Genomic DNA, 25,111 nt, shown 5'->3' with positions numbered 1-25,111 from the left:
CCTATGATTCCACCATATAAACGTATTTATGCAGGTGAAATTGATATGTATGTGACCTGGCTCCCGCAAAGGCCTGGGAGAGTAAGCACCAAACTGTCAAAGATTCCAACCAGGAAGGGGCTGTGCAGTCTTGGGGTGAAGAGGGCTTTCCTGTTTTAATCTGCCCTCATCTATCATCTGAGTATTTTCCAGGTATTTTTTCATGAACTATTTTTATAACTTAAAAAAAATTTTTTTAAGCCATTTCAAATGGAATCCTAGATTCATGGTGTCAACTGCAATTTCCAAACCACACTAACCATTCCTGCAGCAGTTTTTTTGTTTTGTTTTGTTTTTTACTGTATCCACCCATGAGAGTGAAGGTGTGGCCACGAAGGGAGACCAGAACAAGAGAAGCCACGGGCCTTTACTGAGCTCCCACTGAACGCCGACTGCTATGGCAGGAGCGTCCCGCACTTTACCTTACTTGACCCTCACGAACACAGGCAAGGGGGACACTATCTTTGCAGAGGAGAAGACCGAAGTTCAGACAGGCGAAGTTGCTGGCCTCAGACCACAGAACGGCCTGTGAACGACAGAACCGAGAGGCACACTCAGGGCTCTCAGACCCCAAGGTCAGAGTCCCTCCCTGGCCCCCTGCCTTCCGAAGCCCAAGACCCCTCTGACCCAGCACTGCCAGAGGTCCCAGTGAAAATGTGTGAAAGAACAAACGTGTGTTTCCTGTTCGCAAATTCCTATTTCTTCCTGGGAGCCACACGTGTCAGACTGAAAGTGTGTCCCGAACACTGCCCTCTCAGACCGAGGGGGAATTTGTCACTTCCACATGAAGAATATAAGCAAACCTTAAGAAGCACTATGCATAGAATTTCAGTTTATATTGTTTACAAGCATCTGAGGCAGAAGAGTTACATTTCTCAGAATAAATTAACTGTTACCATGACAACAGTAGGAGACAATCTGTCCAGTGAATAAAAACAAAGTTCAAATTAAAACAACCACACTGTCACTTCCCCTGCAGAAACTTCAGATCACTTCCCTTTTCCCCTCTTTTCCAGAAAGGCATCAAGTAGAAGTTTGATATACAATTAACCTGCTGCCTCTCTACAACTCAAAATTAATGGGGCTCAGACACTTGGTGAAATAATCTCCTGACAGGCTCACCCTCCACCAAAAGGCCCCAGTCCCCCACACGTGCCGTCCACCACCCTGACAACCCAAAACTTCCAGAACAGGCTCAGCTTTCTACTCTGGGTCACCATCAGCTGTATAATGTTTCCCTTTTTGCTCTGGCCTCTAGGAAGCATTGTGTCAAATTTGTAGTGTCCCTCTAGGAGTTACAAGGGAACTGGTGAGTTGTATTTTGGGAGTATCCATTTACCTCTGGCTTCATTTTGCTGTCCTTTGCCCAAAATTCCTGGACAATTTTTTCTCTATCATTTGGCACATATTTTTAAAAATTACTTTTTAGAGCAGACACGCACACGGAACAAAATCCAAAAGGTACAAAAGGGTATACAGAGAAAATAGGTCTCCCTCCTATCTCCCACACACCTCTCCAAAGCAATTTTATCATTACCAATTTTGTGAGGATCCTTCCAGATATAGTCTCTGCATTTACAAGGACATGCATATATCTTATACACACAGAACACACTAATACAAGTGAATATTCATCCTGCTTTTTAAGGTCTGCACTGTATTTCATTTAGGGATTTAACCAATTCCCCACTGCTAGAATTTAGATAGCTTCCAGTCTTTGTGCTGCGGTCATTCTACCTACACACTCATTCATCTGGAAGATACAGTCCTTTAGAAGTGGAAAGCCTGGGTTAAAAGTACCCTAACTGATGGATTCATTCATTCATTCATTCATGTTAGTTTTATGTTTTATTATTTTATTATTATTTATTTTGTTATTTATTAACATGCAGTTCGCTTTTCTGGTGTATGCAGCTCTATGACTTTCAACACATGTTGTCTTGTTGCCACCACCATCACAATCAAGATACAGAAGAGCTCTATCATCCCCAAAACCTTCACGCTTTCCCTGGGTAGTCACACCCTACTCCAATTCTGGCACAAGAGCTTTGTCTTTTCAGGTACGTCTTATAAATGGAATCATACAGTATGTAGCCTTTTGAGACTGGATTCATACACTCAGATAATACCCCAGAGATTTGTCCAAGACTGTTAATATGATGAATTACACTGATTATTTTCAAATCCTAAACCAGCTTTGCATTCCTGGGATAAATGCCACTCGGTCATAAATGCCTCTCTTTTTCTTTGTCAGTTTTGCTAGAGTTTGATCAATTTTGTTGATCATTTCAAAGAAGCAGCTTTTGGTTTCACTGACTATTATTCCTCTGTTTTCAATTTCATTGATTTGTTTTCACATTTGTTATTTCCTTCCTTTTGCTTATTTTGGGTTTACCTGTTCCTTTTATAGTTTCTCAAGGTAGAAAATTGGATTATTGATTCGAGAACTTTCTTCCTTTCTAATATGAGCATTTTAACACTATAAGTTTCCCTCTAAGCACTGCATCCCACAAATTTTGATAGACTGTAATTTTGTTCAGTTCAAAATATTTTCTAATTTTCCTTGTGACTTCCTCATTGTCCCATTATTTATTGAGGAGTGTGTTACTTGTTTAATTTCCGAGTTTTTGAAGATGCCCTTGTTATCTTTCTGTCACTGTTTTCTAGTCTAATTCCACTGTGGTCACAGAACATATTTTGTATAAATACTTTCAAATTTTTACAGATTTCTTTTACAACGCAGGTTATGGTCTATCTTGCTGAATGTCCGTGCATGCTTGAAAAGAATGTGTTCTGCTCTTGTTGGAGGGTGGAGCGTTCTCTAAATGTCAATTAGTCCAGCTGTTGATGATCAGTTCTTCTATGTCCTGGCTGATTCCGTCGACAGCTCTAGATTACGGTCTAGAGAGGCGTACTGACACTCCAATTATAACTTCTTTCATATCTGTTACATCTGTCAGTTGTTGCATCATGCATTCTGGAGCTCTGTTATTAGGTACATATGCATTTAGAATCACGTCTTCATTAGGTAACATTCCACCTTATCCCTGGTAATTTCCTTTGCTCTGAAGTTTACTTTTTCTGATATTAATATATCCACTCCACCTTCATTTTGATTAGTTTTCATCATATATCTTTTCCCATCCTTTAATATTAACCCACATATTTTATATTTGAAGTGAGTTTCTTTTAGACAACACATAGCTGGATTGTTTTTTTAAGCCATTCTGACAATCTGTCGATGGATACTGAGACACACAATTGGTATGCTCAGATCGTTCATGTTAATATAATTATTGATATATTTCAATTTAGACCTATCATCTTACTTGTTTTGTTTTCCCTTCCTCTATTTCCTCCTTCCTGCTTTGATTTCAGTTTTTTAAACCTTTTTTAGAATTCCATTTTAATTTATTGTGTTTTTGACTCTTTCTATAGTTAAGTGGCTGATCTAAGGATTACAATATATATTTCATTTTTCACAGTCTAATGCAAATCAATATTTTACCACTTCAAGTGGAATGTAGAAATTTTACCACCTATCCCTTCCTCCTTTATGTTTTGTCTTACCTATTAAATCTACATACACTGAAAACCCAGACATTACAATTTTTGTTTTCAACCAAACATATTTTAAAGAATTCATTAAGAGAACAATGTATTTATCTGGCCACTTAGCCCTTCCGTTCCACTTCCTTGTTAACGTTTCAAGTTTCCTTCTAGTTTAATGTCCCTCTGCCTGAAAAACCTGCTTTAGCAATTCTTTTAGATCTGCTGGCAACAAATTCTCTCGGTTTTCCTTCACTGAGAATATCTTTATTATCTCACCTTCATTCCTGAAAGGTATTTTTGGTGGATATAGAATTTGGGGTTGATAGTTCTTTTCTTTCAGCACTTTAAAAATGCTGTTTCACTTCCTTCTGGCCTCCACGGTTTCTGATGAGAAAATCACAGTCATTCAAATGGTTGTTCCCCAATGAGTAATGCATTTTCTCTGGATGCCTCTAAGATTTTTTGTTTTGTTTTCAGTAACTGGTTGTGTGCCTGGGCATGGACTTCTTTGGCTTTCTCCTGTCTGAAGTTCACTGAGCTCCTTCCTCCTGAATCTGTAGGTTTATGTCTTTTGCCAGATTTAGGAAATATTCAGCCACTATTTATTCCAATATTTTTTTATGCATCACATTTTTCTCCCTTCCTTCTGAAATTCCCGTAACACCAATGTTAGACTTTTAGTATTTTTCCATGCCCCCAAGGCTCTGTTCATTTTTTTTTCCAATCTTTTTTCTCTGTATTGTTCAGACTGGATTATTTCTATTGATCTGTCAACTGAACCCAAGTTCCAACCAGCCTTCTATGAGCTGTGGTTCCAAAGTCAGTTGAGTTTTGAAAGCCTTCCTAGCACTTGTTGAATCTGTCCCACATGTGCGCCCCCCAGTGTCAGTCTGGGATTTGTGTGGGGTCTACCTCGGAGTTCAGTTCTGCAAGTCTGCGTATGCTGTTTAGGGTCAGATGCACGTACCCACAACTTGGGGGTAAGCCCAGGAGTTCTTAGCAACCTTAAAGGGTCACATTCCTAAGCTCCTCCTCTCCACAGTGCCCCCAGTACTTGCTGGTTCCCTGGGTCTCCCCTTTTCTGGTTCTCTAGCTACATACTTCTGACAACTATGTCTACCTTAGGGCCAAGTGGTGGGAGAAGAGAGAGAGAATCAAGCATCAGGGGTTTGCCCCACCTTCTTGGGAACAAAGCTCCTCTGATCAGCTCCCCTCCCTAAGAGTTTTAGGCTCCTGCCAACCCCTATTGCTGTGCCATGAGACTGCTTGGGGGCTGGAGTGCAAGAGAACACAGGGGGAAAAAAAGGAAAAGCAGGGTTTCTGCATTCTCTGAGTGATAGGAGACCCAATCCTCAAACCAGAACTAGAGAGCCTCTCCTAGTGCTCTCTCTATGTTAACATCAATTTTTGGGTTTTGGGCTACCTTGAGTTCAGGCTGGGGAATATCAGAGGGGAAAAAGACGGTAAACTCAATCAATCCAGAAGTACTTGAATTCTTGTCTTCTTCTCCAATCCACCTGCTACTACTTACTTTTCAGAATTCTCGAATAGCTGCTCCATGTATTATGTTCAAGTTTTATAGCTACATTCATTGGGAGAGACGGGTTCGAGTGTGCTTACTCCTTCTTACCAAGAATGGCTCTTTTTTGTAAACTAGTTCAAACTCACTTTCCAAAGGAATAAGGGATGATGAAAATGAAGGAAGTTTTCTTCTTCTTGTCTTAGAATTTACCTGTAGGCCTGCCACCAGTTACCAGCACTGACCATCCAGGCTTATCCTTTCTGCAGTCTGTGATGATTTATGATTTTCTGAGTACCTAGACTTCCTGGAACACAGAGTCGAGAAGAATGGATATCACTTTAAGCTGAGCTGAATTTGTCTTCTTCTGGGATTCTCCCTTTAACGTCTAAGAGCTGACCTGAAATTCCAGAAGGCCATCCAAGACATTCCAGGTTATACAAACCCAAACACATGTACTCACCTTTGCTCACATGATAGTGGTTTATCCAGGACAGTGAGATCCACAAGTCCCTTCCTGCAGCTATCCTTACCACAATCGGCAACTGCCTCAAAGCCCAACTAGGACTTAAACTTTCTGACAACAGTGGCAATTCTTCAAGTCTATACACGCAGTGTTCTAGCTAAAAGAGTCACACGCTGTTCTAAAGCACCCCCAGTCTTCAGCCCTGAGCCCTTCTCACACCTATTCAAATCATAAAGACTCACTTTCAACTTTTTAAATGGTTTTTTCTTTTGAAAAAAATAAAAAGTGCATGGAAAAATTACTGAAAGGAAAAATACCAAAATGCAAACAGTGGTTATTTTGGGGCAATAAGATTTCAGGTGTTTTCTTTTTCTTAATTTGCTAATATCTTATACATCTTCTACAAATTAATATAATCAGGAAGTAAGTATTGTTAATTTATCTAAAAGAATACATTCCCCATTTCCCAATAACTCAATCAACTGGGGGACCAGTAAGCCATAACCATCTCATGCCAGGCTATACCCATAATAAGATTTCATCCTCCTTAATATGATTTCATGCACACAACTTCACCGGAGTATCAAAATTTCCCAGCAAGTCACTGCTTCTCAAACCTGACTGCCCATCAGACTCACCGACAGAGCTCAAACACAAACAACACACCTGTCAGACTGGAAGAGGGATGTGAGAGGGGAGAAGCCAAGAGCAATCCTAAAGTTTTAGATCTGAAAAAGAAGGCTAAGGCTGGCCTTTACCAAAATGGGGAAAGCTGCAAAGGTAACAGGTCCGACAGAGTAAAGAAAAAATAAGAGTTTAGCCCTGTACTTGCTAAACAGGAAACGCCTATCAGACATCCAGGAGGAGATTTCCAGTTAGCAGCTGGATGCCTAAGTCTGGAGTTCAGGGGTGAGGTCCCGGCTGGAGACAAACGCGGGGGTTGTCAGTGTGGGCAGGACATTTAAAGCCTCAAGTCCAACTGAGATCTCCTAGAGGCTGACCACAGCCAGAGAAGTGCCAGAGAGGCGCTCTAATTTTGAGAGGGCTGGGAAGCTGAGGGTGCCTAGCAAAGGAAACTGAAAAGGAGGAAGAGCATGGTGGCCTAGAAGCCAAGTAAGAAAGCCTCCCAGGGAGCAGAGGAGAGCGGCCCACTGAGAGAAGGCCTGAGAAATGACCACTGGATCCGATAACTGGCAGTCACTTGAAATACTCGATTTCAGAGAAACGTGCTTAGCGGTGCAAAAACTTCTCTAGAATGGCTGCACTCTACTTTTCCGTTACGAGATTTATCTCAGCTGCAATTACCTGTCGAGTTATTTAAGTCTGTTTTTCCTTGATCCATGGTAAGTTCCAATGAAGACAGAGGCCAAGGAAGTCTTGCCCTTCATTGTAATCCCAGGATCGATCTGTTTTGTGGAACAAATGAAAGGACCATGGGATCCAAGAAACAAGGTCCCTCTTTATTCATAAGGCAAAAGACTGAACTTCCAAAGACAGCATTACCACCTGTACCAATCTGGCCAGAGCCCCAGTCCCCAAAACCCAACGACAGGAGACCTGAAGGCGGCTATCTTTAAATATTCTCCCACTTTACTCTCTAGAGCTTCTCCAGTCACCAGCAATCGCCAAATGTATATATAAAGTGCTCTGGGCCGTTTAACCTGCTGTTGGCAAAGATGGCTCTTTTCCTCCCAATATCTAATATTCCCTTCTCGCATAGCAGTGGTTCTTAAATTTCATCACGCATTAGAATTATCTGGAGCATCTGTTAAAACACGACCTGCTGTGCCCCCGACCGACTCTGTTTCAGTACGTCTGGGGTGAGGCCCAAGAATGTGTGTGTCTAATGACGCCCAATGTCAGTCTGGAGACTCCACTTTGAGAACCACTGTTCGAGTGTGATTCTCACTGCTATCTCTGGTCATTTTTGTTTCTCCTATTAAGAAAATGTCTCTGAAATCATAATGTAAGCTGATAGAAAATTCCTTAATTTTCAAAATTTTTATGAAATTCGAAAAGATAAAGTAATTTTTCAACATTTCCTAAAAATGGTAGCCATATATGTGTATGCGTGTGTGTGTGTGTGTGTGTAACTCAAGCCAAGAGAATGTGGCCCAGTTTGAATGAAGTCACATGTGCCCCAGAGGGCCCTGGGCAAACCACAAACAACACCTAGGCCACGTACTGAACCTGTTTATTAACTAAAAGTCACAACAGCCACTCCTTAAGTACGAACTCGGGCCACAGGCTGTGCTAAAGTGGGCAAAAAATATTTCACATACATTATCTCTTAACTTCTAACAATCCAGTGAGTAGGAATCATAATGTCTGTTTTGGAGATGAGGAAACTGAGAAGAAGGAACTGGCCTAAGGTGACGCAGACAAGAAGAGGTGAAGCTGGAAATCAGGTCCAAAGATCTCGGCTGGTGTGCACACTTGTCCCCTGGCTCAACCAGAGGCTCCTTGAGGCGTGCCGACCCAACTGGTCTTGCGCTCCCGGTGTCCAGAACAAGACCTGGCCCCAACACAGTGTAGTGTCTGCTGAACAAGCAAACGAAGGACCTACAGAGGGCTCAGACTCATTCTCTCACACTGTTCCATTTCCTATTGTTTAAGGTGGACTTGTCATAGGAAAGAAACAACATAACAGCAAACACCTTCCAGCATATTCAATACTGTTCTGAGCACGTAATATAGATTCACTCATTTAATCCTCATCATGTTTGAGGTAGGTGCTATTATTTTCCAAATTTTCGAAAGGAGGAAAATGAAGCTCAGAAAGTTTAAGTAACTTGCCCAAAGTCACACAGCCAAATTGTGGCAGAGCTGGGATACAAACCTACGCAGTCTGACTCCAAAGTCCATGTTCTTAAATCACTATGTGCTGCTGCTTCTCTCAAGTAATAAAAACATTCCAAAGAGAAAGGGAAAAGCAATTAGAGCTTCCTAAATATCTTATTTACACTCTAACTCTACCTGGAGTTGTCACCATTTGGAATCACAAGTCTTGACGCTCAGGCCCCAGCACCGGCCTCTCTAAAGTGTGTGAGCTGACATCTGTGACAGTGGCCAGATTGAGCCTGGGGCCCTGCTCCCCGCAGTGGCAGGTCCCTCTCAGGCCTTGCCAGCTTGGGGGAGGGAGGCACAGGATGAGAGATGAGAGGGCCAGAGAGACAAAGCACGGCAAACAGGACCGGGGCAGGATCGGATGCCGCATGCAGGTACAGTTACATCCTTTATTATCGATGGGTGAAGCCAGATGGTCCTCTTCTTTACAGTATTGTGTTACCACATAATTAGCTGACCTAGTCATTTCAGTTCATGAAAATCCTGTAAGTTCAAGAACATAATCCGTGTTTACTTTAAAAACAAAAACAAAACACAGGGTACAACAAAGATAACAAAGAAATTCAAACAGGGCACAAGTAATACTAAGAGCTGTGGGAAAACCTATTTAGTATAAAGGTCACTTTTTTGAAAGTGGAGATTTCTTTAAAAAATTTATAACAGCTTGGCTACTTAGTCTCCTAAGAAATTTATAGCTGAGTTTTGCATACAAACTCATCACATTTTAACTGTATGCTATTTTAATAAGCCTATACAATAAGTGATTCAAATTCCAAATAAAACAATCCAAAAAAATGAATTCCAACACTGATTTACTTTGTGAGTCTCCTGGGTCCAGACAACTGCTATAGGGAATGTTAGACAACACGCAAAACAAATTTCATTTGCTGAGACATAAAAACATGAAGTCTGTGCAAATCCACCTTGTTGCCCAAGCCAGAGCCCCAGTGTGCACTCCCCACCTAGCCCCAGACACTGCATGCCCGTTTCTAACATGTTTAATACTCAAAGGGGCTGTCCTCTGCAACCCCACGACTACAGCCACGTTGAACCAGACCCCACTTTCTCTCACCTGGACTAGTCCAAGAGCCACATTCTTGCCAGGGTGACCGCATCACTCCTTACATGAATAAAACCCTTCAGGGCTCCCCAGAGCCTTCGGGTTAAAGACAGGTTCCCAGCACATCAGATCACATCACATGACACAGGTCCCGTGGATAGCCCCCCTCACTGCTCCCCGGGCTCACGCTACACACTGTCCCTTACCACATGCCACCCCCACCACCTGCCAGCCACTTCCTGCAGAGGCAGAGGAGCAGTGAGGGCCCTGGCCCCGGACGCCGGGTGCCGAATTCCGGCTCTGCTTCTTACTGGCTGCACAGTCACGCAGCCTGGGTCTCAGCACGTCTTTGGTAAAACGAGGACAATAACAGCATCTTCTTCAAAAGGTTGCTGCAAGTTTTAAATGAACTAGAAACCCAAGTGCTGACTTACTTAAAACTAGCACACAGTAATCGCTCAGTGCATGATGGCCACTATTATGGACTCTCCGTCACACCTGTAAACTCAATTTGTGCGGCTGTGCCAGCAGGCCCTGCCTCCCTCCCACACGCCTGTGGCTCTTGAGAATACGTGCCGTGTCATTTCTCCAATGCCAGTGCCAGGCATGAGACCTGGCCCTTAGTCGGTCCTCAGAAGTGTGGAGTGGACAGTTGTCAGTGAATACAAAACTGAGGTCGGAGGGGTGAGGCTGCTGAGGGCAGTTTCACAGCCCCGGGCAAACAGCAGGCTGTTAGGACGGTGCGACTCAGGGCCAGAAGCAGAGGCACGTGCTGACACTCAGGGCTGCCAAGGCCACAGACACCCACTGGCCTTGCTGTGTCTGTACATGAGCGCCCTCTTTGAAAAGAGGAGCACGTGCCTCCAGCTGCTGGATCACTCCCTCCGTGGTGCGTGAGGCACCCGGCAGTGATGTGACACCACAGGCCTGCCTGGCCCTCCCCTCCAGAGAAGTGGGCAGCTTCAGAGCCGGGCGGGGGGTCCTAGTACAACCTAGGCAACAATGGCCCTAGCCTTCCTGGCCAAGGCAGCACTGGAAGGATTAAGTTCCAAGAAACGCATGGGATCAGAGAGGGAGAAAGCTTTGATATGAAACACAATTAATAAAAATATGAAAATAAACACATTTGCAACTATTATTGAAAAAAACTGATCTGGTTAAATCAAGTTATAAACATCTAAAGCCCAGCTCTCTCAACTGAACTTCCCTACGTGCATATTACAAGCTGTAAGAAACGAAAAAGCTTAAAGTCAGCGACATTCTGAAGATGATGTACATTTTAGGAATTGAGCATACAAATTAATACAAAGTTTCCCAATTTCAAAGCCTCAATAATGGTCATTTTTACAAAGTTCATAAACATATGCTGTACAGCATATTTCCGTGTTTGTGTCTCTATACCTTTTGTGTTTTCTTTGCATCTTTCTGAGCATTCTCTCGGAGTGGTACTTTTCCAAACAGCTTCCATCCCACGTCATTCTGTCTGTCAAGTCTTGCATTTTGTTTTCTAGCAAGCAAATTCCTATAAGAAGAAATAAAAGGGTTAGGGAGTTTCTGCGTATTTACAGAAACACCAGGACAACCAAGTTACTCTCTAATAAAAATAAGCAGACTTTCCTTTGAGAGAACAATGTGATGAACCACAAACTTTAATTCTTCAGATGATTTTTATATAGACACAGAAGCGTGCAGCAGGTGAAAAGACAGTGAACCAAATAAGCTTTCTGCTATTCAACTGTTAATGTACAAATTCCATAATTGACAGTAAGGAAAAGTCTTTTATCAAAACAAAGTATGTCAGAAAAAGTGAGCTTTAAAGTCAGACTAAACTGAATTGAAACCCTAGCTCAACCATTCATTAGCTGTGTGACTCTAACTAGTATATTAACTCTCTGAGCCTCTCAGTTCCCTTATGTTTAACAAGGGTCTTTTTTTTTTTAAAGATTGGCACCTGAGTTAACAACTGTTGTCAATTTTCTTCTTTTTCTTTCTGCTTTTTCTCCCCAAACCTCCCCTGCACATAGTTGTATATTATTTAGTTGTGGGTCCTTCTAGTTGTGGCATGTGGGACCCCGCCTCAGGCCTGACAAGCAGTGCCATGTCCACATCCAGGATCTGAACCAGCGAGATCCTGGGCCACCAAAGCAGAGAGCGTGAACTTAACCACTTGACCATGGGGCCAGCCCCTAACAAGGGTCCTTATACGAATTAAAATGACAAGTACACAATCAGTGCTTAAAGAATACAGCTACTTTAGTACTCAACCGCTAGCTTAGTTTAAATTATCTATAAGGTACATCTGTATTATCTATTTATAGTTTCCATGGATCAAAAAAAGAAAGCTACTCATGAGATAGTCACGAGGTCTTCTCTCCCAACAACATGTAAACCAAAGTCCCAAATAACACAAATAAATCCTAAATGGTAGTACAGAATAAACTATGTTTTGGAATGTACTGTCTTGGTGCATTTATTAAAAACAAATGGCTTGCAGAGCTCACTGGAAAGCATAAAGTGAGCCCGCAGGATCGGGTGTGCCAGAAAGTAAGAAAGTGTCAAAGAAATACAACACATGTCTAACAGAGCAGCAGCCAGCTTGAAGGGCTCCCACTGACTAAATCCAGAACAATTATTCATCAAAGCAAATAATGAGAACAAGGGATTATAATCCATCAAATAAGATGGAAATCCATGAGCCTGCTTGGACACAAATAAACAAATAAATGGAGGAAGAAGGAAAACTCTTAGAATGCCTGCTAATAAGTACAGAAAGACTGTTGGAATTAGGAAATGATGCTAAACCTAGTATGCAGGTGAAAGGTGAATGAGGAAAAGGATTTTTACATAGTTTGGAACTATCTCCCACAAATTACTTTTTAATTTACAAAGGCAAAAACAGTTAACTTTACAGTGGAGAAACTTCCTTAGGCAAGTGATCAAAGCTGGCATCCCAACAACGTCAGGAAAGACAGCACAGGCCCCCTGCTCTGACACACTGAGGACAATACCATGCAGATGGCAGTGACCCAAAAATGCATCACCCGTATCTAACCATGAGGAAACAAAGACACACCCAGACAGAGGGACAGTCTATGAAATAATGGATCTAGACTCTAAAAATCCAGAGTCAGGGTCAGGCCGTCCCGTGGTATAATGGTTAAGTTCGTACCCTCTGCTTCAGTGGCCCAGGGTTCACGGGTTCAGATCCCGGTCGGAGACCTACACACCACTTCTCAAGCCATGCTGTGACAGTATCCCACTCTACAAAAGACAGGAAGACTGGCACAGATGTTAGCTTAGGGAGAATCTTCCTCAACCAAAAAGAGGAAGACCGGCAAGAGATGTTAGCTCAGGGCCAATCTTCCTCACCAAAAATATAAAATAAATGAAGAAAGAAAGAAAAATGCCAGGGTCACAGAAGACAAATAAAGGCTGAAGAACTGTTCCAGATTTAGAGACCTGGGAATTAAATGAAATGGGTGATCCAGTACTGTCACGGACTGGTTGCCCCGAGGAACTCAAGGGTGGGTTTGCAAGCATTTAACTGTTTTTCCAAATTGGTATTTTCCTTTTGTCATGTTAAGGAGGTGCAGTCACCAACCACCCTGAACCAGACCAAGCCCCACCACGAGAGAGCCACGCCTGTCACTCCTGCCTTACTTTTAATGCTAAGACCTCTCCAGGAGGGCCTTATTAGGCCTTCTTACTGTGACCTGCAGTGAACAGGGAAGCACGGTTTCCCACTGAGCCTGCGCAAGCAAATACCCTCCTCTCCCTTTTGAATATTCATTCCTCATCCGGAATAAAAGGTCCCTGCATCCCTTTGTTCCTGGACCCTGTGACTTTGGAAATGATTCCACATGGCCTCCTGTTTGCTGCAGATACACGTTACTCTGTGAGACAGCTACTTCCGGTGGAGAGTTGGATTTAACTCGCCAGGAGGGAACCCACTTCAGTTTCTGTAACGGTACCACATCCTGGTCCATGCGGGTACAGTAAAAGAAGATTACTGGGATAGCTGATGAAATTTGAACATAGACCGTGGATTAGAAAACAGCATTAGATTAATGTTAAATTTCCTGATCTTGATAACTGTACTTTAGTTATGTAAGAGAATGCCGTTGTTCTTAAGAAACATTCCGATATATTTAGGGGAAAGGGGGCATGATATCTCCAATTGATTCTTCCAATGCTTCAAAAAAAGTACTTATCTACTTATATAGCATATATGCCACACTCAGACTGGATAAAACAAATCGAGTGAAATTAAACAGCTAGCGAATCTGGGTGAAGGCTATGGGAGTTCCCTCTATTTTTCTTGCGACTTTTTAATAAATTTGAAATTATATGAAATAAAGTTACAAAAACTTCCAAAATAGGAAACAAATGGTTTCATTATATTCTTCCTTGCTTTTCTGTTGTGGTTATAATGGGATCCATTTCAGAAATGGTTTCATAGCCCAAGGCAATTTCTTATTTACTTTTGTAAGAAATGAACTCTGAACTGTCTCCAGGCCCAACCTGTTTAACATCAAAGAGCTAGCCACGGGTGAAAGACTCGCGCAGTTAAAACCAGGCTAAAACCTCAGGCACCCACAAGGATAATAAGAACTTGGGCATCCAGAACTTGGTTCACTAACGCTTTACATTTTGCTAAAGAAGAGCTGCCTCTGGGAAAGTGAACTGGGTGTGAGGGACAAAATGTGAGGAAACAAAATGAACCCAGGAAGGGGAGGGGCTAGGAGTAAGGAGTACACCTCCTGATGAACTCTGACCCTACTTGGGAGGGCCAGAGTCGCTGAGGGTCTAGAGCAGTAAGGAATGGAGTAGAGAACCACACAGAAGCAACTGGGTGGGGGTACGTGAAAAAGAAGTCTGGGCTACTGATGCCCAGATTTGTGATCTGGGAGGCTGGATGTAAATGATGCTGCTATTCGCTGAGACCAGGCCAGCAGGAGAACCAAGAGGAACAGAAACCATGGTTTCTCTGTCCACTGCTAAGGCTACATAAGTTTGTACAAATGTAGCGCAAATAAAATTTATCAAAAATCAAAGTTTCATAATTATTTTTGGCATAAAAGCTTTAAGCTATACATAATGGGCCATGAGTTTTAAAAGGTTCATAAAAGGTATCTTCGGATATACTATTTTTTGTGGATAAGAGGTTGAAGTCACTACTAGTAATCAGGAGCTTTGAATGGAAAGGAATCCTTCCCTACCTTCTGGTGCTTGTGTCACTGGCAGCACCTGGTTTCAGCACAGGGCACAGGGAGCCGGCCATAAAAAGGTTCCGGCCCCTTGTTCCCCTTTCAGGTCAGCAGGTCCTAGGAAGCCCGGCATGGAGCTGGCTGCTAGGCCAAGAGGAGCCAAGGACCCGCCTCTGCTCATCACGTGACCAAATCCCATTCCTGGGGCCAGGCGCAGTGAGAACACGGATCGGGCAAGGTGAACCCTTTAGCTCAGACCAGTCCTTTAAACACTTGTGCTGTCTGCCTAACCGAGATCTCCGAGGAGCCCTCAGGGTCGTCATAAAAGGCGACATGTAGTGCCACTCCACCCCAGTCTAGAGGAAAGACAAGGCCATGGATCCCTTGGGCTGTCACTTCACAAGCCCTGTGCCACAGTGATTAGCCCAAACGTGGGCCTTCAGACGCCTTACGTGCTCTCGTGCCCCTGGAGAAGGCAGTGGCCACAGCCATCACTTGATTCAAGCTTCCTGTTTTATTAACTATTTCAAATTCACCTGTCCAACCGCCAGCTTCCAAGAGTCTTCACCTTTGTCCTGGGTTCTGCAGAAACCCTGGACTTGGTCTGCAAAGCCTTCCCTGACTGGCTGCTCCAGCCCAGCCCCTGTACCTGGACTCCCACAGCAGCTGTTTCCAGAGTGCTCACCATGTTATTTTGTGGTTTCTGGATACACCTTGTCCCCCTCTCCTCTCCGCACACCTTTCCCTTGGGGTGGGGTTGCCCAGAAGGCAGGGCAGGGTCACCTCCACATGGCTAGAATTCTCTCCGGCATGCAGCAGGTGCTCAATATGTGTTTGCTGGCAAATGCAGCAGCCACCATATGTGTTTGCAGGAGAGGCAGGTGCAGAGCAAAGAGGAGGCAGGGTGAGACCACAGCCCACCCCTCCACCCCAGGGCCAGTTTCCACGCTGGCTCCAGGTAAGAGAGACAAACCTGGAATCAAGGCCCAGGACTGAGAACTAAATGGAGGTGACCTCTGAGAGCACGGGTGGGCATCCCCCTGGAAAGAAGGGGCAATGGAAGATGCGGGCCTAGCAGAGACCAGGAGAGAAGGCAGCAGACCACCACAACCTGCTTCCCAGGCCACACTCCTCCTGGGGGAGGCAGCCAGCAGGGGTGAGTGATGGCGAAAGGGGAAGTGCCTGAGAACTTCTCCAAGGAGAACCAGTCATCAAGACTCCTGGGGATCAAGGGCATCGCCAGAAAAGGGCCCTTCAGCGAGAGGACTGAAATCCTCTGTTATAAGGGGAATAAGCACTTATTCTATTGGCAGCGTTAAGGACATCAGCTGTTAACCCCAATTCAGTCTCTGACTGAAGAACAGAAATAACACTGAAATGGATGACTCTTACTGGCACCTGAAGGGGATAAAACCACCAAGGGCCAATAAACCACTAGTGCTGTATCTGGGTAAGTACCTTGCCTCCAACCCACAGGGTACCCCACAGTTTGTCGACGAAAACAATCCATAACCAATCTATAAATGAAAATTTGAGTGAGTTTACTCTGAGCTGAAATCTGAGGACCATGGCCCGGGGCCTTTCTTCCCGAAGGAAGAAAGGGCACCAAAGAAGTGAGGTGCACAGAATGGTTATATACCCCCAAAGAGGATGTTTCACACAGGATTGAAATGTCCTTTTACAATAGTCGGGACACTGCTCTGTCGGCACAGCGATTGATAGAAACAGCAGGTAGGTCTGCTGTCTTGGTGGACACAGCAGGGCGGCAGGTCTGTTGAGCTGGGTGGTCACAGGTGAGCACAGCAATCAGTTCCTAGCCTAAGGAAAGATGCTTATCCTTAAGGAAATGCCAATGTGGGGGGAAGTTGCACCTTTATCTTAAGGCCATTTGTTCTTGCCATAGGAAATGTTTAAAGCAGATATACAAGGCATGCTCAACGGCCACGTCAGGCACTTTTAGAAAAACAAAGTCAGGCCAAATTAGGTTTACACCAAATGGCTTCCTCATATACTCCAATATATCCTATTGCTTGCCATTTCTATTTGTCAGTCTCACCAAAACTGTCCACATCAGGGCTCCCTGAGAGCCACCCAGGACTCTAGATGATGAATCCCACCCCACCCACCCGCACTGGCAAGCATACCAACTGGCGGCTCCCAGCCCTTCCTACACACGGACTCTACCTGGAGCGGGGGACGGCGAGGGGGGGGTGGTGATGGCTGAAGGTGGAGCACCTGAGGACTTTCCCAAGGACGAGATGACAACCATTTTTCCTATGAGACTGTGGCGTTAAAAGCCTTCATGGGCCTTGCTCCAGAAGCACCCCCTGCAGGCAGGAGACCAGAGTGGAGACGCTCTCTCAACAACCTACCAGGCCTCATTCATTCAATGACTTTTTTCTGAGGGCCTCAGCTGCATTGAACAACAACAAAAGAGCAGTCCATGTGCTCAGAAACCTTCAGTCTCTCCTCCACTTAACTCCAGACCTCTCAACCTGATCCGGCTAGGGTCTGGCCCCACTATCCAGCCCTCCTGCTCAGGTCATCTGGGGCCCACACACATCCCCACAGACAGACTGTGTGTGCTTGCCCCACCCTGTCCTCAGCCGTCCCTCAGGCACAGGTCTATGATCCATCAAGCCCTGGTCCCCTGCAGAACTCCAGCTGCACCTGCCATGTTGCTAAGGCAATCTCTTTTCCACACAGCGTTCAGGGCCATCTCCTCAAAGCACAGACGGATCACACCAGCCCTGTCCGAAGAATCCCTTCAACGGCTCCCACCTGCTTGTGGCACCACTGCCCATGCTGCTCCCTCCACCCTCAGAGTGCTCCTGGAAGAGGAGACACGAGTGCCTGCCTCACAGGGGATTTCGAGGATTAAAGGAGGTAAGGGACCTTCCAGGCCTGGCCTCGTGCCTTGTACACATACTCGGCCCAGTGAAACAACAGCTGCTGTCACCAAACGGGCGTTTCTCCACTCAGGGACTGAGAGCAGGGAGTGACTGTCCTCAAGCTGAATCCCCTTCAGCTGAGCCAGCACTCTGCAGCCTGAAGGCATCAGAGAGAGCTGAGAGGGGAGGCGAGGTTGATTAGAACGGTGGGCTGACGAAAGGTGACGGCCAGTAGGCGAGGCCCCACCAGGGATCTGCTGACAATGCCTATCTAGGTACATTTTACAATAATGCTGAAGAGGCCTCGGGAGATACACTTTGGGGTTGTCAATGATTAAGCCACACCAACTACAAGGGAAAAGACTAATCCTAACAGCCTGAGGGAGGCAAAAGAACTTTGGGCAGGAAAAAGGAGTCAGGGTGTTGCCATGGCATTTATCCCACGGCTTGGAAAATAATTATTTTCATCTCAGTAGGTAACAACTCAGAGGAAAAGATATGGAACACCAATGAGAATGTAATGTTAAAAATAATGGCATATTCGTTCCTGCCGGCCAGCTCTCCGGTGAGCCAGAAGCTCACAGGTACACTGTGGAGTGCCATGCCACAAGTAAACAGCATCATCAGAATCAGGGGCAAGGTCAGTCATTGACACATTTAACTGCAACAAAATGGACCATTAGGATCCTGGTCCTCACCAATAACAGTCAAGTATAAGTTTGCATGGATTATGCCCAAAGTGCTCCTTTCTCATCATCCTCCGCACTCCCGAGACCAGGATCTCTACTTTCTGGGCTTGTCTGGTGTACCCCACGGGCAGGCGTACAGAGAAGACTGATAACAGAAAAGACACAAAGGCGGGCTAAGTGTGAGGGGGGAAAACATAAAACCTAGAGATTTGAACACCTCTCTCCTTCTGACAAAAAGATTTAGACTTATGCTGTCCAATATGGAAGCCACTAGTCACATGTGGCTACTGAGCACTTGAAATGTGTACGTCATCATGTTGAAATATGTCGGCTTAAAAAAATTTGTTTTTAACATCACAAAAAGACTGAAAACAACCCAAGGGTTCATGACACCTTCAGCTGCAGCAGTAAGAAGGGTCAGGGGCACTTTTCTGAAAGACGCTGAACCGTCTATTGTTAAAGGTATGGTGCATAATAATATAAAGCATGCTGTGTAACGCCTGGCTCTGCACTGGCCTGGACGGGCACAGACTGTCTCTGGGAGAATACAGAAACCAGGAATATTCGCTGCCTCTGGGACGGGCTACTGAGCGGCAAAAGGCACAGGGCAGAAAGGAAACTTTCCACCATATACTCTTTTGTACTTTCTAGATTTTGAAGCATGCAAATGTATCACCTATTGAAAAACAAGGTAAGAAATAAAAAAGCCATTGCTAAATTAGGAATGTCTGCTAATAAAAAATGAAATGCCTTTGCACCACTCCCACCTCCATCTTTCAAATCAGTAAGGCTTCATCAAACTCCAAAACAGCGCCGGATTTTTCTCCGAGTACCTAGTGGCATGAGGCAGTGAGTGGAGGGAGCTCCTGCTGTGTTAGGTGGCAAGTGCCTTAACTGGCAAAAAGCTGAAGAGAAAATGAAAATGTTCAGTGGCGCACTACTGGTGTAAAAAAATAAAGACTTTTGGCAGAGAGAAGTGAAAATATGTGTTTATTTGGCTGTTTAAGTACAGTCACTGTACCTTTCACGGCTCAGCGGCAGATCCTGAGAGGATTACTGAGCTGGGTGCGTGGAGAGCCGCACCTGGGAGGGCATCTGGTCAACGCAGCTGCATGGGGTGCACTCAGTCCACAGCTCTGCTGAGGGAACGCCTGCCGCACTGTGCCTCAGAGGCCAAGCCAAGCCGGAAACAGTAGCAGTGTAGACTGGTGACAGTATCCCAGGGAAAATGGTCTAAAAGTTAGGAAAGTTCCTGACGTCACCCACTGGGGACTCAAACCCAGGCCTTCGAGGCCTCCCAGTCCATTGCTAGCGGACAAACGGAGTCTGCTCCACTAGACACAGCACGCAAGTTTCTCCAACTTTCTCCCAATACAAATGAAGAACAGCGGTCTGCTACCCGCAGAGGAACAGAGCCAGCGCTGTGGTTACCAGGGCAGTGTAAACATGTTCCTGCCCCACTCCCAACCTTTCCTACGAAAGAGCAAAGCTCTGAGGGCATGAGAGGGCCACGAAAGAATGGTGAAAAGCAAAGAAGACCAAGTGGCCACAGGCTTACTTGCTGTTCCATCACACTGCCGTGGCTACCTTTTGCAGCGAACTGCTGGCTGAGGCAGAAGTGCAGCATTCCTGGTGAGGGCCCCCAAACCTGAACCCGAGCATTCTCAGCAGAGGCAGCTCAGGTAGCCTCGTTATCACCTGTTTGTCGCTGACAAGTGAAGCCCAGGAGGCTACAAGAGGCCTAGCTCCTGCTGGCCCTCCACAGAGAAGCAGCAACTGTTGCTGCTGGGCCTCGTGGTCCCCATCTGTAAACATGCATGACGCAAACTTCTCCTGGGGCCACTGTGAGAATTAGGTGAAATAATACACAAGTCATTGGGGCAAGTGTGTGTGCATGGGCCACCAGCAGAGAAGACACACTGAGAGCCTGTGTTTTCTGTCTACACAGTGTTTTTCAGTTTGAAGTATTTGTCAACATTTTTAAACATCAAGAAATCACAGAAAAGTCTAGGTTTCTGGCTTCTCCTGAAGTACTAAAGGATCTGGCCACAGGGGGCCCGTGTTCCTACAGGACAACAAGCCAGAGCTGAGCAGAGGCCTTTGGTCAGGCCGTGCTCCGTGTGGTCCCTCCACTACCCCCACTCCATTCCACCTGCTGCTTCAGCATTCCCATCGCCTGTTTGCAGGGGCAGGTCCAGCTTTTGGGGGGCCTTGAAGCTTACGTAATTTAGAGAATCTTCTTTAAAAAAAAAAAACTTAACCATGTTTAATTACAAACACAAAATTAGGTACAAGTGAGGGGTCCTGAAGGTGAAGTGTCATTAACATCATAAACCCAACTCTGTCTCTCTGGCTTTTGAAACCTGGGACCGGGTCAGCAGCTGCTGCCACGTGCCTACAGGTGATGAAACTCCAGGAAAGACTTAGATCCAAAGTTCCATCTCTCCGTTTTTTGACAAGAGACTCCACGTTTTTTGACAAGAGACTGTGCAGTCGAAGGACCGATCGATCCCCTTTCTTCTTAGGTGTTGTGGGGCTGAGGATGTTACTTTCACCCCCGGCCCCCGACTAACTTGAGTTTCTGACATTACTGAAGTCAAAAGAAGGTGATTGCAGGAGTAATTTAAAATGCTCGCTGATAACAAAAGGTTATGAGGTGCCAGATCCGGGTCCCTGGGCTAATGTATTTCAAAGCACTTACAGTGTTTGCTGAGAGCAGCGTTTACCCTACAGCAGGCACTCAAATATATTCCTAGATAATATCAACTTGTTATTTTATTTGTCTTGATCACCAGAATGTCAAGTCCATGAGAGTGAATACTGTCTCTTCTATTTACTGTGGAGCCTCTAATGTCTAGAACAGTTCCTGGCATACAGGAAAACACTCACATTTAATGAATGCATGCTTTTTCTGGGAATTTTCATAAAGACTATATGAGAATTATTCCTGCCCATTTAGACTCGAGGAAGCTAGAATTCAGAGAGGTTGGAGAGTCCTCTCCAGAGACACACAGCTAAGCAACCAGAACCAAGACTCAAACCTAAGTATCTGAGGCCACTACCTGGCAAGTCTGGAGTCAACACTGTCCCAGAAAGCAGAGGACAGCTGCAGTGGAAGGATGCAATACTCCCTGACCTGGTGGAGCAGGTTCCACAAGCCATGGACACTCATCAGAGATTTCTCAAAACTTCTCGGAGTCTTGAGAAATAAGCCTCCCGAGTCCTCCTCCTTTAAGATACTGTGCATTTGAACTCCTATTTGTAATTCAACAATTCCTTGGGGCTTCTTGCTCTTTTCCTCCTTTGTCTCATTAACGGAAACTCTCAGCTATTTTTGATTCCAAAGCAATCAGAAATAAGCTGAAACACGTAGCATTCAGTTCCCACGAGAACAGATGGGTATCTCCTCCACCATTTCCTGAATCACAGTTACCTTTTACAGGTCACCTGTCAGTTGCCTCGAACTGCACCAGGCACTTCCCATATATTGTATGTGTGAAACAACCCTACAAAAAAGGTATTACAGTCACCACTGTACGGATGGGAAACTGAGGCTCAGAAAGGTTAAGAAATTTGCTCCTGAAGGGACATATAAATCCTGGTACTCATCTGGGGCAGAGAAGGCAAAAATCTCAAAGGATTCCTCTAAAGCCCAATTCATAGGTCTTTTTTGCATATCTCCACCCCTCAAAAACTGACATGCTCCACTGCCACATATATTTGCACTGGGTCTCCGATTCTGCTCTGAAAATGCAAGGGGAAAAGGCCAGCCCACTTCAACTGTCACAGGAACACAAAAAACAAAACAGCATTCTGCAAAGCAAACCTCCTGTGTGATAAAACTCTACCTACCCCAGGGGAAATATGAAGAAAGTAAGAAACAGGTGTTATTACTGCGATCAATCATTGTGCCAAAAATTCCCAAGTAGCATCTGATGCTAAAAAGTTGATCCCTAAAAATGGAAATAACAGTCAACTCAAGGGGGTGTAACAAGCATCAGATACCACATGTGTGTAAACAGCCCCCAAGAGCTCCTGGCACACAACAGACCCTCACTAGAGATACAGGCTCACATCCATTTTAAATTGAGGATACCCAAGGAAACAACCCTGCCCAACGGGGGGGCGGGCCTCAATTATATTAAAACCTACAAACATGCTAAAAACCTTGCTCTAGTTAAGTCTCCAATTACAAAAGCAAAAAAGGCAAGACTGAAAGCACAAACCTGTCCATTAACAGGAGCGTCGGGGAGACGGCCATCGCGCCTCCTGCAACCACACAGCTCTGAGAGGCCAGCCACAGAGGCACTGACTCTCCCCACACGACATTCCTGGCAAGCCGGAGCCACAGTCCTAGGGAAGCACCATGGGCGCCCTTCGGAGCCCTGCTCCACAAAGTCTGGAAGGTTAATGCAGGACAGGACAGAGCAGACCAGCTGGAAAGGCGGGGGCGGGGGCAGGGCGGGCAGGCCTCTGACTCCCAGCTGGTCACAGGGAGGGCGGAGTGCAGTCTGCGAAGCAAACCCTGAGCGACCCGGCTCCCAGAGCCCCAGCACAGCTCCACTCTCGCATCTCTGCAGACTCAGAGCCACACCATGCCAGGACAGGCTAACCAGCCACAAAATGCACAGGCACTTCCGACTGGCAAGCGAGGCAAAATCCCGTCTGGAACAATCTTGAGCGTCTCCTGTGTGCCAGACACTGTGCTTTGTGAAGACACGATCAGGTGCTTAGGGGAATCACAAACATGGTCACACAAATCCCTGTCTAAATACCTGCCTTAGAACCACCACTGGAGGATTCTCCCTCCTTCATGACTTCGAATACTGTTAAACCCACAAGAAGTTACCACAGGTTGGCTTGCCCAGGGACAGGCACCATTCAATCACGTGTCAACAATGAGCCCACAGTAAAACGATCCTCCATGCACGCAGCCAGGGTCCCCTTTCTAATAACCAGCTCCAGCAGCCCTTTAAAAAAGAAAACCATCTGTCTGTGTGTTTGTATGTTTGCAACTGCACAAAACAGTCTGACTGCAGACAGTCACGAGATGGCTCTCTCTGGCAAGAGAAGATAGTGAGGAGCAAAGAGGGAAATTTCACATCTACTTTACCAATTTCTGTACTGCTAAATATAGATATAGATCTCAAATGAGCATGTGTTACTTTTGCAATTAAAAACAGTAAGACAATCACATATGGGAGACAACATGGCACAGGAGTGGTCCTGAGCACCTAGTCTGTGGCAGGCCCCGGGACTAGTGAACGAAACCCCTGCCCCAGGGCAGCTGACGTGGTGCGGGGGCTGACTGACGAATATACTCTCATACCACGAATCCCAACGTGGGATGTCCGGACTAGAGGCAGCATCACCTGGGAACTGGCTAGAAACACAAGTTTTTGAGTCCCAGCCAGACTGACTGAATCAGAAACTCTGGGGTGAGGCCCACAATCTGTTTCAAGGCGCCCTCTAGGCGGCCTTGATGCTCACTCAAGCTTGAGAAGCACTATTCTGTCTGTATTGATACACCTAAAATTGCTGCTATCCTGTGTCAAACTTCTTGCCAAGTCCTCACCGCACCAGGAGTCAAATCCGCACTTCTTGGGCTGGCACATGAGCAGTTCAGGGTGAGGGGCAGAGTAATTGTTCATAAAGCGGCCACAAAACAAACCAGTCAAAGCCCTCCCACCCCGACTCCTTCAGCCTCGTTCCAGTCTCTTCCTCAGGATACTGCGTCTCCTGCACTAGAGAACCTGCAGCTCCACGTTCCCACATCCCTCCAAATGCTTCCCCGACCCGCAACGCTCATGTTTCACATACTACACCTCAGCAAAAAAATTTCCACAAATATCTGCACAAAGAAAACTCAGGTCCAGATGGCCTCACTGGTGAATTCTTCCAAACATTTAGGAAAAAAATACACAAACTCTTTCAGAGAACAAACCTTTACTCCTCTACCACTTCCCCCAGAGGAAATTTATTAGGTCATTCAATAAATACATTTCTAAGTGTTATTCACCAAGAAAAACAATATTCAACCAGGACTTTCTGATGCCCCTTCGAGGATCAGTTGACAGAGTCTGTATGTGTGTATGTGTGTGTGTGTGTGTGTGTGTGTGTGTGATGTGTAACACATTTTAAAAATTCCCCTGTGAAGGCTTTTTGTTTTTCTAATTCACATAAAATAAAACTGACTTTTTGGTGTACAGCTCTATGAGTTTTAACACACTGGGAGGTTCTTTTAACCGCCAGAAAAATATCTTACAGAAACTCTGAGAAAATAGAAAGCAGGAACACTCTTCAACCCACTTTATAAGCCCAGCATAATCTTGACATCAAAACCTGACAAGCATATTATAAGAAAAGAAAATTACAGGCTGTACTCTGATGAATATAGACAGAAAAATCATAAACAAAATATGAGCAAATCAAATCCAACGACAGACATAAAGTGCGGCCTATCACGAACAAGTTGGGATTGTTCTAAGAATGTGAACTTAGCTTACTCAACATTAGAAAAATACATTATTCACCAAATCAACAAAATAAAGGAGAAAACACATATAACCTTCAATAGACACAGAAAAAAAGCATTTGATAAAATGCAACACATTCCTGATTGTTTTTTAATCATAAAACTAAGAATAAAAGGGAACTTCCTTAATCTGATAAAATGTGTTCAACAAAGAGTAAGGTATCTGATAAAAGGCACCCTACAGCAGACATCACACCTACTGGGGAAATGGTGAAAGCTCTCCCAGAGACCAGGACCCAGACCAGGATTTCTGCCAGCACCACCTCAGTTCAACATCATAGGGGAGCTCCTAGTCATGCAGTAATG

General features: G+C 45.0%; 1 protein-coding gene across 9 annotated transcripts in view; it reads right to left on the bottom strand.

Annotated features, from left to right (window-relative positions):
* The window catches only part of TBC1D14 (TBC1 domain family member 14), a 103,428-nt gene that overhangs the window by 46,175 nt on the left and 32,142 nt on the right, over positions 1-25,111 (bottom strand). For 7 of the 9 annotated variants that reach the window (XR_011538347.1, XR_011538346.1, XR_011538348.1 and 4 more), the window contains exon 3: positions 10,885-11,005. Coding sequence is in view for 5 of the 9 variants with exons in the window: in XM_008524648.2 (XP_008522870.1) it covers positions 10,885-11,005 (121 nt within the window). In the remaining 4 variants the exon portion in view is untranslated. Of the gene's footprint in view, positions 1-5,573; positions 5,637-10,884; positions 11,006-22,496; positions 22,708-25,111 lie in introns of those variants that run through there. The other 2 variants (XM_008524650.2, XM_070613345.1) reach the window with 2 other exon arrangements.

This window comes from Equus przewalskii, chromosome 3 (genome assembly GCF_037783145.1).
Source record: "Equus przewalskii isolate Varuska chromosome 3, EquPr2, whole genome shotgun sequence".
Taxonomy (NCBI): Eukaryota; Metazoa; Chordata; class Mammalia; order Perissodactyla; family Equidae; genus Equus; species Equus przewalskii.
Note: the sequence above shows the minus strand (reverse complement) of the source record. Positions and strands in the feature narration are given on the sequence as shown.